The 16,333-nt window shown below is 42.7% G+C and overlaps 1 protein-coding gene across 1 annotated transcript in view; it reads right to left on the reverse strand.

Annotated features, from left to right (window-relative positions):
• The window catches only part of LOC111979105 (E3 ubiquitin-protein ligase rnf213-alpha), a 58,652-nt gene that overhangs the window by 7,741 nt on the left and 34,578 nt on the right, over window positions 1-16,333 (reverse strand). Inside the window, 24 exon segments of the mRNA XM_070449058.1 lie at window positions 108-185; window positions 334-535; window positions 1,073-1,249; window positions 1,512-1,596; window positions 1,726-1,855; window positions 2,052-2,300; window positions 2,415-2,509; window positions 2,831-3,005; window positions 6,376-6,532; window positions 6,979-7,082; window positions 7,665-7,699; window positions 7,955-8,048; window positions 8,180-8,422; window positions 9,506-9,616; window positions 9,769-9,891; window positions 10,106-10,305; window positions 10,488-10,695; window positions 10,841-10,955; window positions 12,333-12,435; window positions 12,645-12,811; window positions 12,922-13,101; window positions 13,231-13,331; window positions 13,745-13,865; window positions 15,414-15,601. Of these exon segments, the coding sequence (XP_070305159.1) occupies window positions 108-185; window positions 334-535; window positions 1,073-1,249; window positions 1,512-1,596; window positions 1,726-1,855; window positions 2,052-2,300; window positions 2,415-2,509; window positions 2,831-3,005; window positions 6,376-6,532; window positions 6,979-7,082; window positions 7,665-7,699; window positions 7,955-8,048; window positions 8,180-8,422; window positions 9,506-9,616; window positions 9,769-9,891; window positions 10,106-10,305; window positions 10,488-10,695; window positions 10,841-10,955; window positions 12,333-12,435; window positions 12,645-12,811; window positions 12,922-13,101; window positions 13,231-13,331; window positions 13,745-13,865; window positions 15,414-15,601 (3,441 nt within the window).

Raw genomic sequence — 16,333 nt, forward strand, 5'->3', positions numbered from 1 at the left:
GAAACAACATTTTAATATTTTAATATTTTTTGTAAAGTGAAGTGAATAATTACATGCCATATTAAGAGTATAAACAGAAACAAGTTTGATGATGAAGAACGACTTGCCTGAGACACATTTCCTTTCACCATTTTGAAAATGATGTCATAATCTCTCTCGTGTCTGGTGACCAGAGTGGGGATTCCCTGAAAGTCAACACATTGGTTCAGTCAGTGAGTGCCATGTTACCTTCCACTAATAGTCCAATATTCCACTCAGATCTGTGAACACTGAAAGGGTAGGAAACTATAGAAAGTGACTAGGGACTGAAATGGAACCAAGCCCTGGACTTACAGTCAGTGTGATGAGAGGCTTGCCCTGCAGGAAGCGGGTAAGAACCTGCTGCTGGATCTTGGGCAGGTCGTACTCAGACAGGGTCTCCTTGCCACGCTCCAGGCTGTACTGACAGTTAGACAGCACCAGGGGCAGCAGGTCCTTCTCCAGCTCATAGCGGATCACATGCAGCTCTGTCAGCTCTGACAGGCTCACCTTGTAGCTGTCGATGCAGAAAGTAACCACCTATTCAGTCAATGGGCTTTAACCTATTTCATTTATACTGTTCATTGCTTTATTAATTGCTTCCCATATTTTGATCATTAGTCCACTGTTAATACAATCCCCAATTTTTCAATATTAAGCACTTTTCAGTGCAGAGCRAAAACTGTGGTGATGATACAAATGGTCATTTGAACAAATGAACAAAATCCTAACATATCGTTTTGAGTAAACAATCTAATTGAAATCAAATGTATTTATAAAGCCCTTTTTACATCAGCAGATGTAGTACTTATACAGAAACCTAGCCTAAAACCCAAAACATCAAGCAATGCAGATGTAGAAGCACRTTGGCTAGGGGAAAACTCCCTAGAAATGCGGGAACCTAGGAAGAAACCTAGAGAGGAACCAGGCTCTCAGGGGTAGCCAGTCCTCTTCTGGCTGTGCCCGGTGGAGATTATAACAGTAGATGGCCATTTAAAAATGTCTCTTTAAGTAAGCGTTCGGTGGAACTATCTCTCATTCTTCATTAGTGTACCTGGTGTCTTCCCCAGTGTGGCGGTCCACAGAGTGCACAAGCTCATTGTGAAGGGCCACCAGGTGGCTTAGCAGAGCCGTGGAACACAAGCCTGGACCCTGGCGCCGCGGCAGGAGGTACTGGAGGTCACTGTCCAGGTCCAAATCCTCCTTCCAGAAGTCCTCTGGGAATCTTTTTCTCATCTGCACACACACACACACACACACACAACACACCACACACACCAACACACACACCACAAACACACACACACACACAACACACACACACACAACACACACACACACACACACACACACAACACACACACATAGACAACGTTCAATTAGTTCACAGACAGGAGCTGTTAAAAACACACACTAAACAGTGTATTCTTGTTTTTGACTATTCCTTCTGGTCATAAGGGCAACCTGCCATGTTTTATAGAGGACAGGGTAACTCACTGGTGGCTACAGATACTCTGAGCAGGTTCCATGTGTTCAGAAATATCTGGACTCGCTTCTCGTACCACACTCTCATTGGTCCTGTTAGAAGATAAACATTTATTGAGAACAGTTTTTAAGGAAATCTATATGAAATTGGGCAAATCGTCAATAACTCGGCTGGTAACTGTGTTGCATAGTACCAAGGATGGATTGTTACGATGCAGTTACCTGACTGTCTTTGGATGAACTCTCTGATGGAGACATCCATCAGGTCTGATGAGTTCTGGAACTTGTTCACCAGACTCTTCTGTAGGGCCAGGATATCAGGAAGGAACTTGACCAGCCGAAACTCCGCCTCCTGTTAAATCACCAAATGAATAAAGCAGCCGATCATGTGATTTAAAAATGTCCCAGAATCACAAAGAAACCATTAAAATATGCTGTTGACATTTTACCACATACAATAGCAAGAAAGAGCACATATTTCATAATAATAATAATACATACTTACAGAGCGTTTACGAAAAACCCAAAGACACTTCATGACTGTTTACCTTCTGTAGGAACCTCCAGAGTAATGGCAGCTTGTCCTTTCCGTCATTCTGCTCTACGATGTGGGTGAGGCTGAGTAGGGACACCCTCTCTCTGCAGCTCCAAACCCCTGAACAGTGGACCTGGGAGCCCTGAGGCAGGGAGGACAACGGACACTCGTCCCCAAATGTCACCCTCATGACGAAGTTAGAGGAGACACGGGAGTCGTCTCTGATGGTGGCGTTCACCTCCCTCAGCTGCTGGTCAAGGTTCTGTGATGACACACACAAATGGTTGTCATTGTCCTTGTCAAAGCTGGAATAGAATATCTTTAAATCACGCTGTACAGTACTAGCCAACTGAAAATATTATCCAAAAAGATTCACCTTCAACTGAGGAGTGATGATGTCAGTAGCAACAGTTGTCTCCCAGGTATTTCTGGCCTCTTTAGTTGAGAGTTGGGGATCATTGCCAGCCGGCACTAGAAACAAAGACACGACGAGTCAATGATGGGGCTACTAGTGTGCTATATAGTCTTTTTTTTATAGCTTTCATAATTGTAAACAGCAGAGTTCAGCAGGTACTCGCACTTAAGCCATAAAAGGGAACAAAATATACACTAAAATATAAAAAATAAAGCTATTTTGTTACTTTACAACGGCACTTTGTGTTTTCTTTCCAGCATGGGTTTAAATTAAGTATATTTTACATCCCGGCCGTCTTGTTTTTTTTCTCCTTTTTATGGCTTGAGTGTGAGTACCTGCCAAACTCAAACAATTCCCTTTGAAATGAACGTCCTTACAGTGATTGGTCGGTGGTGGTTCCAGAATGGATCTGACTATCAGGTGGACGGTGGTGACCGTGTCATCAGTTCCCTTCCCCAGGGCTTTGGTCAGCTGATCCATGTCTTTCAGCAGGTGACAAATCAGAAATTCGCAGGCGTCCTGGACTGGAGGCTGTATGATCTGCTGGATGAACTAGAAAGAAAACGGGGAGATTATTGCAGGAAAGAATACAAGAGGGTGAAAGTGCAAGGTGCTGTAAAAACAAACCCCCAAAAAAAGGAGAATACGCTTCAGCCTTTAGTTAAAAAGTTCTACCCGATGACATCATCAAAAGTTAATCACTGTTTTAGAAAATGTTTTTTTTTTTTCAAACACTATGAGATTCGCGGTGACGTGGAGAGCATGAAAACACACCGGCTCTGGATAGAAACTTGTTGCAGGTTTTGAAAATCACTGTTTTAAAAAAAACTTTTAATCCTACCCTGTGATGTCACAGAGAAGTATTATTTTAGGACCTCCTTATCTTTTGAACCACAGATCATAGAAATTGTGCTATTTTCACATATTGTAGATGTTGGTTAGGTGCTGGAGATAACGAATGAGGTTTAAACGTGGCATAATTGTCCTTTAATAGTAATTAAGTATATTATCTTACATTGGTTAGGTGCTGGAGATAATGAATGAGGTTGAAACGTGACATAAATGTCCTTTAATAGTAATTAAGTATATTATCTTACATTGGTTAGGTGCTGGAGATAATGAATGAGGTTGAAAAGTGGCATAAATGTCCTTTAATAGTAATTAAGTATATTATCTTACATTGGTTAGGTGCTGGAGATAATGAATGAGGTTGAAAAGTTGCATAAATGTCCTTTAATACTAATTAAGTATATTATCTTACATTGATTAGGTGCTGGAGATAATGAATGAGGTTGAAAAGTGTCATAAATGTCCTTTAATACTAATTAAGTATATTATCTTACATTGATTAGGTGCTGGAGATAATGAATGAGGTTGAAAAGTGCCATAAATGTCCTTTAATACTAATTAAGTATATGATCTTACATCTCGGCCACGTTGGGTCTTTCCTTTTCGTGGTTTTAAAGTGCGACTACCTTTTGAACTCTCTAGATATTTTTTCTCCTACGTACCAGCCACCTTTCATTCTAGCCTGAGCGCAAACCTTCATACTGACTTTCGTGGAGAATATTATTGTGAAATACTGCCTTCTATAAACTTCTTTGGATTTCATTACAATAGAACATTTGAAATTAGTCAAATAAAACTAACAAGCTGACTGATGCTACATCTACACAGGTCTTATTGTGAGCTATATAACTGAGTAAACAATGGTACACAATTTCAATTTACTTAAGGTAGGTTGTCCAATCAAAAACGCATATTTTGACCAACGGGTAAAATAATATGTTAATTGTGAGGATCGGTGCTGTTCAAGATGAGGAGGACGATATTTTTTTTTTATGACCATGGCCTTATTTCTATTACAGCGTATTGGATGAATGTCATTCGTTTTCCATTCACCCAGTTCAATGTAACATCGATTGGTTTAGGCTGCTACATGATACTCGATTTTCCCTCTACCCATCATGAGGTTGCTACAACCTAGCCTATGAATGAAATTTTACAGCGTAGGTGCACAGGTCGAGAGAAACAATTTGAGTAATGAAGGTGACAGTCAGTGACACATTCAATACCACCTTGCACTCTTGCCTGCATCTAGCTAATCTAGAGTGTAATCATTAGTCCAACATTTGCAAACAAGAGTTTCTATTGGACAAATTTAGGTATGTTTATCCCCATTTCGTTCCTTATGCTTCCGTTTAAGAAATGTTTTTCAACAGAATCGGTTGAATGAATACACCCCTGATCACACGCAAACACAGTTCACTTTCATAGCAGCCACATACAAACAGCATAATTCCTTCTCGCATCGACGCACTCTCCTCCCCTCACCTTTTCCCTTCGCTTGTGGACTTCAGTGCACAACATATCAGCTGTCTGGGACATTTACAAGCCAAACCTTCATATCCTAACTGCTAAACACAGCCTACATCGTTGTCACCATATTAGCTAACGTCATAGTCAACATAGCTACTAGAACTAACGCGTTAGTAAACCCTCTACAATCTTGCTGTACAGTGTACAGTCAGCAAGCAGTTTAGCAGTTACACCGGCAGGCCCTGGTGGCAATACATATCTAAAACCAAAAGCTTACCTTGACTTGGAAAAGTTTGAGCCGGATGTTTGAGTAGGCTAAACTAGCTAGCTATGTAATTGGAAGAAAAAACAACGAAATCTCTCTCTCTCCTTCATTTTTTAAGAAATTAATTTGTTCAAAACTGTTCAACTATTGTCTTTATCGCTCTTTGAGTCAACTACTCACCACATGTTATGCACTGCAGTGCTAGCTAGCTGTAGCTTATGCTTTCAGTACTAGATTCATTTTCTGATCCTTTGATTGGGTGGACAGTTCATGCTGCAAGAGCTCTGATAGGTTGGAGGATGTCCTCCGGAAGTTGCCATAATTACCGTGTAAATCTATGGAAGGGGGTGAGAACCGTACCTGTCCTCTGGCTACACCATGGTGCAACCGTACAGAGTGCTGTTGAGACTACTGTAGACCTTTGCAAAACAGTGTGTTTTAATAAATTATTTGGAGACGTAAAAATATTAGTATGGTTTTATCTAAAGCATAACTTTTTTACTGTTTCACTATTTTTATGGAATTCACTGAAGATGGTCCTCCCTTTCATGCTCTGGTATAGATAATCCTCTAAGAAAACCAGTGGTCCAAACCTCATGTCTCGATCACAATCTGTTAAGAAGTTAACGGAGTTTTTACCCTCGTTGGATGGCCAGAATTAGGGGGACTAAATCAAATGGGTCCAGAGAGAAAAAAAGTGGTCAGAAATGTTGAACATTGTATTGTGTCAGCTAGGCTGGATTCTGTGCAAGAATTAAGGCTGACAGGCAAACTTTCCTGTTGAACTCGTTCTTTCTTCTCAAACCCACAGGACATAAAAAAATTGAGAGGTAAGATAGATATCGATTTTGAGACAAATTATTTCATGTTCTTTTTCAAATATTTCTCACAAAAACTAGCGTATCTCTGAAATGTCAACTGAGCACTTTTTTATTTTCAAAGCCTTTTACATTTAATTCAGCTCGTCATGCAAATGTTGCTTTTAGCGACCTGCAGAAACAACTTTGTAAGGCGAATACCCCAAAAATATACAATCCTCAAAAGTTGTTACTAGAAACCTGCAGAGCTCGATAAATCAGATTTATAATGTTGTGAAATCCGACTTTAATGTTGATGATAAGTTCACGAAAGAACCCACTGAACAATTAATAACATGAATTATCATATTTCTATTGGTAACATGTATTTTATAATATAAGGAAGTGGAATTTCATCACCAAAACAATCACTCTGGGCAGCGTGGGTGGACTCCCTACTTAATTAAGGCACTGTTCTTTCACACACTGGACCCATTAAGCTAGAAAGAGTTGGCAGCCTTTGGCAGACAATATGGCCTACCTGTGGCTGCTCTGAGGCCCCTCTCAGCATGGCCAGATGGGTGAGCAGTCTGACCAGGATGAAGGGGGTGAGGGACATGTTTTTGGTGTCCAGGGTGTCTGGGTTGTCCCTCCTCTGAGGGTCTCCCAGGATGTGGCCAGTCCTTGTGAGATCTCCCCTAAGAGGACACGTTCAGTTATTAGTCATGACATGAGATCTGGAGCCATGTATCAAACGTATCAGAAAACACTCTTAGAAAAAAAGAGTTCCAAAAGTTCTTGTCTTCATAGGAGAACCCTTTGAATAACCTTTTTTTGTTCTTCCAGCTAGAACCCTTTTTGGTTCCAGGTAGAACCCTTTGGGGTTCCATGTAGAACCCTCTGTGGAAAGAGTTGTACATGGAACCAAAAAGGGTTCTACCTGGAACCATAAAGGGTTCTTCAAAGAGTTATCCTATGGGGCTAGATGAAGAACCCTTTTTCTAAGAGTGTGGGAGTGCTGATCTAGGATCAGGTCCCTCCTGTCCATATACTTTAGTTTAACTTTAAAGGCCAAACTGATCTTAGATCAGCACTCCTGCTTTGTCAGTAATATCAATGTTGGGCCCTTAGAGAGCTGACTTACTGCTGTAGCTCCATCTTCTGGAAACCAGTCACGGGAACATGGCCCTCCCCTCCAATCTCTGCCCCACACTCTAGACATTTTGCCTTATGGGTGGGTTTACCACACTGCAATAGAGTGAGTAAATCAGTTGGTTGTTTGCTAATGAACATGGTTGAATATTTTTATTTATTTTTTACTTTTACCCCTTTTTCTCCCCAATTTCATTGTATCCTATTGGTAGTTAGTCTTGTCTCATCGCCGCAACTCCCGTGCGGACTCGGGAGAGGCGTAGGTCAAGAGCCATGCGTCCTCTGAAACACGATCCAACCAAGCTGCACTGCTTCTTAACACAATGCCCGCTTAACCCGTAAGCCAGCCACATCAATGTGTCGGAGGAAACACCATACACCTGGCGACGGTGTCAGCGTGCATTGCGCCCGGCACGCCACAGGAGTCGCTAGAGCACGATGGGACAAGGACAACCCTGTCAGCCAAACCCTCCCCTAACCCGGATGATGCTGGGCCAATTGTGCGCCGCCTCATGGGTCTCCCGGTCACGGCCGGCTGCGACAGAGCCTGGACTCGAACACAGAATCTCTAGTGGCACAGCTAGCAACTGCGATGCAATGCCTTAGACCACCGCGCCACTCGGGAGGCCCTCATGGTTGAATATTTTAATGCAATTTTACATGAAGAACTTTGCTTACCTTATCCACAACACAGGGGTGACCATTCGGACAAGCTGTTGAGATTTGAGTCAAAACTGAGCTTATATAGAAATGTCATTGTTTTTTACCCAAAATTGTATTTACTGAATCTGAAAATAACAATCCACTTCCAACAGTAGATATCCACAACACAGTTACTGTCTATATGCTTCCGGTAGCACGATGTTAACAAATAACATTTCACAGAGGTGTACCTCCGATGATTTACTCATAATTCAAGTTATAGTACAAGCGCATCTCAGGTTAGGATTCAACATGTCTGTACTTACAGTACCAGGAGAGTCCATAATCCACTTTATTCTGTGTTATAAGGCTTTGAGCGACAGCCAGCATGTCCTCAGGCATTGTGGGTAGAAATGCACTCTGTTGGGGTAGACATAAGCAGATAAAGACAACTCTCACAGTCAATAAGGATAAGGAGAAAGTCAATGTAAGGAGAAATAACAAGGAGAAAGTCAATGTAAGATATTGACAGGTGCTGATGAGAATCATACCAGCATATTGTTGGGAGACAGGCCAAGCTGCTGTAGTGGTGTGAGCAGCCCTTCAGTCCCAGTGAGCAGCACAGCAGACATGTGGACAGCCAGCTCTATAAGGGTGTGCTCCACACTGGACCGGTCTGCCAGGACACTCAGTCCTCCCATCCTGTTGTGAACCAATTCTTTGGCAAAGTCCCTCACTTCCCTGCGATTTAGGTACCTTGATCCCTCGATGAAGTCCTCAAGTGCTTTGCATTGCTGGAGGAGTAAAACAAAGTCAGTCTTTTTGTATAAGTGTAATTGGGATTTTCTGAAGTCTACAAAAGTCAATATAATTCAAAGTATAACTATTATAACATCAAAATCGGGAATAGTTTGCCAACTCTATTGTTAGTTTTGGGCTAACAGTTTTCCCTCTGATGTGGAGTTGAAGGAGATGGTCTAGAGGCTTGTGTTCCTACCTTAGGGGCGGGGTAGAGGCTGTGCTCCTACCTTAGGGGCGGGGTAGAGGCTGTGTTCCTACCTTAGGGGCAGGGTAGAGGCCTGTGTTCCTACCTTAGGGGCGGGGTAGAGGCCTGTGTTCCTACCTTAGGGGCGGGGTAGAGGCCTGTGTTCCTACCTTAAGGGCGGGGTAGAGGCCTGTGTTTCCTACCTTAGGGGCGGGGTAGAAGCCTGTGTTCCTACCTTAGGGGCGGGTAGAAGCCTGTGTTCCTACTTAGGGGTGGGGTAGAGGCCTGTGTTCCTACCTTAGGGCGGGGTAGAGGCTGTGTTCTACCTTAGGGGCGGGGTAGAAGCCTGTGTTCCTACCTAGGGGCGGGTAGAAGCCTGTGTTCCTACCTTAGGGGCGGATAGAGGCCTGTGTTCCTACCTTAGGGGCGGGGTAGAAGCCTGTGTTCCTACCTTAAGGGCGGGGTAGAGGCTGTGTTCCTACTTAGGGGCGGGATAGAAGCTGTGTTCCTACCTTAGGGGCGGGGTAGAGGCCTGTGTTCCTACTTAGGGGCGGGGTAGAAGCCTGTGTTCCTACCTTAGGGCGGGGTAGAGCCTGTGTTCCTACTTAGGGGCGGGTGTAGAAGCCTGTGTTCCTACCTTAAGGGCGGGGTAGAGGCCTGTGTTCCTACCTTAGGGCGGGATAGAGGCCTGGTTCCTACCTTAAGGGGCGGGGTAGAAGCCTGTGTTCCTACCTTAGGGGCGGGGTAGAGGCCTGTGTTCCTACCTTAGGGGCGGGATAGAGGCCTGTGTTCCTACCTTAGGGGTGGAGTAGAGGCCTGTGTTCCTACCTTAGGGGCGGGGTAGAGGCCTGTGTTCCTACCTTAGGGGTGGGGTAGAGGCCTGTCTTCCTACCTTAAGGGTGGGGTGGAGGCCTGTGTTGGCTGCTCGGTACAGACTGGTTACTTCTCTGAAAAGAGCCAGCAGGATATACAAGGTCCGCCTCCTTGCAGGTGCAGTACATCTCTACAACAAAACAACACACAAAGCTGAGGACAAATTCACCAAACATCCATAAACTCTTAGGTTAGAAATAGTTTTAATAAAACTAATACACACACACACACACACACACATTACATACAGTGGTATTGAGTTTAGTGGAGTTAAAGTAATACCTGACAGGTATCCTCAATCTCCTGCACACTGTCCTCTAGTACTGCTTTGGCAACAGCCTCGCGGATATCCTGGTAATCGTCTCCATAGACGAGATACTGGTCCATCTGGCCAACATCTTCATTCTGCATACAAGACGATGGAAGACCCTGATATCTATAACATCGTCCTTCACAGTACTAGCTAGGAAAATACACATATGTTGTATCTAACCTGCTCAGGTCCTCTTTAGAAACATGTTTGTAAACACTAAGAGGACAGAAAACAGAACCAATGGGTATTTAACAGTTTTTAAAAAATGGGGTTGTATGAAACGTTTCATGAAACCCTGTGATGTACCTGTTGCTGCACCTCTTCAGGAAAAAGCCACCCGTACTTCTCTGTATCCTTCAGCATCCTCTGGACATACTCTACACCCTGCTGGCTGCTGATGTTGCGGATCAGGTAAACCCGGTACCAGTCGTTCTTACTCTCCTTACACAGGCTCCTAACAGCACACAGGAACTCCTCGACCGCATCCTGAGGATTTTCACATTCCCCTGCACACAATGTGAGGAATCGAGGTCAGATCTTGGATCAGTCAGTCAAAGAGATTGCAAGTGTTCCTTATAAAACATTCCTTATAAAAAAAAAACATATAATTCATTTACACCAACAAGCACAATTTTTAAAGCAACAAGGATCAGAATTCGTGACGCCATATTGACTGAGTGTTTTTTACCAGACTGTGTGCTATGGAGCAAGTGTGCAGCCGTGTCCAGGCATAGACGGACCCTCGCGATCTGTTGCAGGTACTCTATTGTGACAGTCTCAGCCGACGCAGTGACAGAGTCCAGGAAGTGACTCAAGAACTCAGTCTCTTTCTGCAGGTAGGCCTGCTGATCTGTAGGCTTCTGGCATTCATGTGGCTTTCTGTCGAACATGGAGTCCTGCAGAAAAACAGTTATAAACATCTCTTCTATTTATTTAACCTTTATTTATCCAGAAAGTTCCGTTGAGGTTAGAAGACCTCTTTTACAAATAGAATAGTGATAGCACTCCATTGATTTAGGGTGAAATCCTGTCAGATCCTACCTCAAGGCAGTTGATGTAGAGCGCATAAAGTTCATTTTTATCCTCAGCCTCTAGAATGTTGCTCTCTTCTATCAATGTCAAATACTGCTGCAGATATTCTTTGACTTCATCAAAGCTAAAAACACAACAACAAAAAAATAGTTAATTTACCAAATGTTTGATAACATCTGAAACAAACTGAATTGCGTTGCTGGTTACAGCAGCATTGCAGTGATACACTACATGATGAAAAGTATGTGGACACCTGCTCGTCAAAAACATCTCATTCCAAAATCATGGGCATTAATATGGAGTTGGTCCCCCCTTTGCTGCTATAACAGCCTCCACTCTTTTGGGAAGGCTTTCCACAAAATGTTGGAACATTGCAGCGGGGACTTGCTTCCATTCAGCCACAAGAGCATTAGTGAGATTGGGTACTGATGTTGGGCAATTAGGCTTGGCTCGCAGTCGGCATTCAAATTCATCCCAAAGGTGTTCGATGGGGTTGAGGTCAGGTCTCTGTGTAGGCCAATCAAGTTCTTCCACACCGATCTTGACAAACAATTTGTGTATGGACCTCGCTTTGTGCACAGGGGCATTGTCATGCTGAAACAGGAAAGGGCCTTCCCCAAACTGTTGCCACAAAGTTGGAAGCACAGAATCGTCTATAATGTCATTGTATGCTGTAGTGTTAAGATTTCCCTTCACTGGAACTAAGGTGCCGAGCCCGAACCATAAAAAACAGCCCCAGACCATTATTCCGCTTCCACCAAACTTTACAGTTGGCACTATACAGTTGGCACTAAACATTGGGGCAGGTAGCATTCTCTTGGCATCCACCAAACCCAGATTCGTCCGTCAGACTGCCAGATGATGAAGCGTGATTCATCACTCCAGAGAACACGTTTCCACTGCTCCAGAGTCCAAGCTTTACACCACTCCAGCCGACGCTTGGCATTGCGCATGGTGATCTTAGGCTTGTGTGCGGAATGCTTGGCCATGGAAACCCATTTCATGAAGCTCCCGACAAACAGTCCTTGTGTCGACGTTGCTTCCAGAGGCAGTTTGGAACTCGGTAGTGGAGTGTTGCAAACAAGGACAGACGATTTTTACGCGGTACGGGCTTCAGCACTCAACGGTCCAGTTCTGTGAGCTTTTGTGGTCTACCACTTCGCAGCTGAGCCATTGTTGCTCCTAAACATTTCCACTACACAATGATAGCACTTACAGTTGACCGGGGCAGCTCCAACAAGGCAAACATTTTACGAACTCACTTGTTGGAAAGGTGGTATCCTATGACAGTGCCGCGTTGAAAGTCACTGAGCTCTTTAGTGAGGCCATTCTACTGCCAATGTTCGTCTATGGAGATCGCATGGCTGTGTGCTCGATTTTATACACCTGTCAGCAACGGGTGTGGCTGAAATAGCCGAATCCACTCATTTGAAGGGGTGTCCACATACTTTTGTATATATATATAGTGTATAAACAACACTTTTTTTTCTGGTTCACTCACGTGTACTTGAGCAGAAGCTTGAGTATCACTGATCGCACCACAGGATTCTTGTCCATAGACTCATCAAATGGTGAGAAATCTTTGGTGTGTATCTGACTTTGTGCTGGTACAAATATAATACAAATCAGAACACAGATAAAAACATTTTACTGAGCCACAATCTTCCCTCCGGTCTGTTTAAATGCTTAAAATGTCAAAAAGAATACAGGAACAAACGGAATCTAAACTCTATATTTTTGACTAGTGTGTTTGTGTGTGTGTGTGTGTGTGTGTGTGTGTGTGTGTGTTATTGCATGTGTGTGTTGAGGGTACCTCTGATGAGTGGGATGGGTTCTGTCTCGACCATGAGGAAGGACAACAGGTGCAGGATGACACCTTTTGATGGGGGGATGTTGTCCTTGAAGCACACAGTAGTGACCAGGTCTATGAAAAACGCATTGCAACTCTGCCTGAACTGGGCGTTTAGGGTGATGCAAGCTCTGCAAAACCATAATAGACAGATTTATACAGATAAGACGGTTACAGGGAAAGACATGTCCTTTATCATTGGCTATCCAGTTTTTTTTTTTAAAGGGTAAAACACACCCACCTTATGTCCTCAGACACTTTGACCTGGAAGTCATCTGGGAGTTCGTGTTTGCACATGGGGCAGTACATTTGGCCTGTGTTGAGACATCCTCTGACACAGGTCAGACAGAAGATGTGGTGACAGGGCAGGTCCACCGGGTCTTGTGGTTCCCCCATGCACACACGGCACTGGAAACCAAACCTAAGAAAAAAAATTGCTGCCGTCATTAAACATCAAATTCTGTATACAGCTTATCAGCCACAGCGAATAATGTAGACATATAATATGAATAGCTTTTTACACTAAATAAATTATATCAAATAGACTTACTTGCAAATCAGATCACTTGCTTTTTGCTTGCAAGTCTTCAGTACTGTGATGATGGCCGCAAATGGTTCCTCCGATTTTACGTCTGAGTTTTTTGCCAGAATCTGCCACACGAGATAATTAGCAGTCACATATTAGTTAAAATGACATCCAACCAATTGAGTTGATTTCAGTCCAAAAAATATATAATAATTATTACACAGTTGTCGCCCATTACTCCCATTGGTTTTCAGCTAGTGGTGTCAAAAGTTAGCTGAAGTTCCAGGGTTAGGAACAGTTTAAACATTCACTTGTAAAATACTGAATTTATCCTTTAAGCAAAAAGTTCAATGTAATGAGAAAATTGCAATACGTTAACATAGTTCAAGAGTTCAGGTTCACATATACATAGTTTAAGTCTGACGGGTGCTAAACCTGAAATATGGGATGGAAATAAATATACAAGTATAAACAAAGCACAAAATGTAAATCGGTGGCATGTTGACTTAAATAACAAAAATATATTATGTGAACTCACTTTGCCTAAGGTACGAGTGTGATCAAGGACCAGAGGCTTGAGCTCCCTCTCCTCAGACTCAAAGCCCAGCAGCATGTGTTCCACAAGCAGAAAGACGATGCAGATACGGTTCCAATGATTACTAAAAACACAAAACAAACAAGGACAAATCTTTACTTATTCTGGAGGAATTAGCCATATCTGGGAGAAAGTTAATTCAGACAAACAATTACTTAGCTTATATATTATATATATATATATTATTATATAAATATATCAGTACCAGTCAAAAGTTTAGACACACCGACTTATTCAAGGGTTTTTTCTTTAGTTTTACTATTTTCTACATTGTATCAAAACACAAACACAGACATCAAAACTATGAAACAACACATATGGAATCATGTAGTAACCAAAAAAAGTGTTAATTCAAAATATATTTTATATTTGAGATTCTTCAAAGTAGCCACCCTTTGCCTTCATGACAGCTTTGCACACACTTGGCATTCTTTCAACCAGCTTCATGAGGTAGTCACTTGGAATGCATTTCAATTAGAGTTACCTCGCTACAGAGGATACGTTCATTAGAGAGTTAACTGCACTTCAGATTGCAGCCCAAATAAATGCTTCACAGAGTTCAAGAGACACATCTCAACATCAACTGTTCAGAGGATACAGCATGAATCAGGCCTTCATGGTCGAATTGCTGCAAAGAAACCACTACTAGAGGAGACCAACAAGAAGAAGAGACTTGCTTGGACCAAGAAACATGAGCAATGTTCATTAGACCGGTGGAAATCTGTCCTTGTCTTTGTTTGACGCAGAGTAGGTGAAGAGATGATCTCCGGGTGTGTGGTTCCCACCGTGAAGCATGGAGGAGGAGGTGTGAAGGTGTGGGGGTGCATTGCTGGTAACACTGTCAGTGATTTATTTAGAATTCAAGGCACACTTAACCAGCATGGCTACCGCAGCATTCTGCAGCAATACGCCATCCCATCTGGTTTGTGCTTAGTGGGACTATCATTTGTTTTTCAACATGACAATGAACCAACACACCTCCAGGCTGTGTAAGGGTTATTTGACCAAGAAGGAGAGTGATGGAGTACTTTATCAAATGACCTGGCCTCCACAATCACCCGACCTCAACCCAATTGAGATGGTTTGGGATGAGTTGGACCGCAGAGTGAAGGAAAAGCAGCCAACAAGTGCTCAGCATATGTGGGAACTCCTTCAAGACTGTTGGAAAAGCATTACAGGTGAAGCTGGTTGAGGGAATGCCAAGAGTGTACAAAGATGTCATCAAGGCAAAGGGTGGCTACTTTGAAGAATCTAAAATATATTTTGATTTGTTTAACACTCATTTGGTTATTACATGATTTCATATGTGTTATTTCATAGTTTTTATACTACAATGTAGAAAATAGTAAAAAGAAAAACCCTTCAATGAGTAGGTGTCCAAATTTTTGACTGATACTGTATATTTTTTGTTATTGCTTTTTGAATATCATGGATATGCTTGCTTTACTACTTCATTCCAACATGTGTGGATGGACTAGCACCTTGAATTCAGAACTTTATACAGTGAAGGTTTTCACCTCTTTCGCAATGCATATTGACTTTCTTAAAAAAGAAATTGAACAAAGAAAGTCAAATGGCCCTCTGTAGTCTTTCAAAGAGACATTTCCCTCACCAGATGTAGTCAAACAGTTCCCGGCTCCTCTCTCCATACTGCTTCAGGCTTCTCTGGGAGCAGACCAGCTCCATAGACCCCTTCAGTCTTTTCACCTGCTTCAGCCAGTCCTGGCACTGGGCATCAGAGTCCAATGCAGGGGGTTCCAGGAGCTCAACACAGGCAACTGCTGCATAGACATCCATAACCTGGCAGAGGAGTGAGACAGACACATGGTATAGTTACTGGCATGTTTACTATGACATTTCTATCAGCATGTTGGCAGTACAGTATATACTGTACTACTAGAAAGAGGAAGAAGGGAAGCACTACTAAGGTACACAATAGTACATGTTGGTAGACAGAAGGTGCTCTTTGGTAAAAGGGGTGAAGTAGTCATCAAAAAGAAAGGAGGACCAAGGCACTCTTCATATAATTAATTAAAATGCCTTCATTTGTATGGCATGTTCAATAGAAACAAGGTTTTAAAAATCTGATGCGTTTCGGCTGCATGGCCTTCGTCAGGGAGTACTCCCTTTGATGACAGTATATACTGTAGATAACCTGGTAAAAGTTCAACTACCATATATACTGTATGTTCAACTACTATCATACATTCATATATACTCTATACAAACATTTGGCACATAAAAAACCTGATTTCTCATAACTAAATGTGGCAGTGTGTAGAAAATATATGCACTTAGCATCTCTGGGCTGTCTTTCACTAGTGTGATTCTTACTCTGTGCTGTCCTTCACTAGTGTGATCCTTACCATCTCTGGGCTGTCCTTCACTAGTGTGATTCTTACTCTGGGCTGTCCTTCACTAGTGTGATCCTTAGCATCTCTGGGCTGTCCTTCACTAGTGTGATTCTTACTCTGGGCTGTCCTTCACTAGTGTGATTCTTACTCTGGGCTGTCCTTCACTAGTGTGATTCTT

The sequence above is a fragment of the Salvelinus sp. IW2-2015 genome, linkage group LG19 (genome assembly GCF_002910315.2).
Source record: "Salvelinus sp. IW2-2015 linkage group LG19, ASM291031v2, whole genome shotgun sequence".
NCBI classification, from domain to species: domain Eukaryota; kingdom Metazoa; phylum Chordata; class Actinopteri; order Salmoniformes; family Salmonidae; genus Salvelinus; species Salvelinus sp. IW2-2015.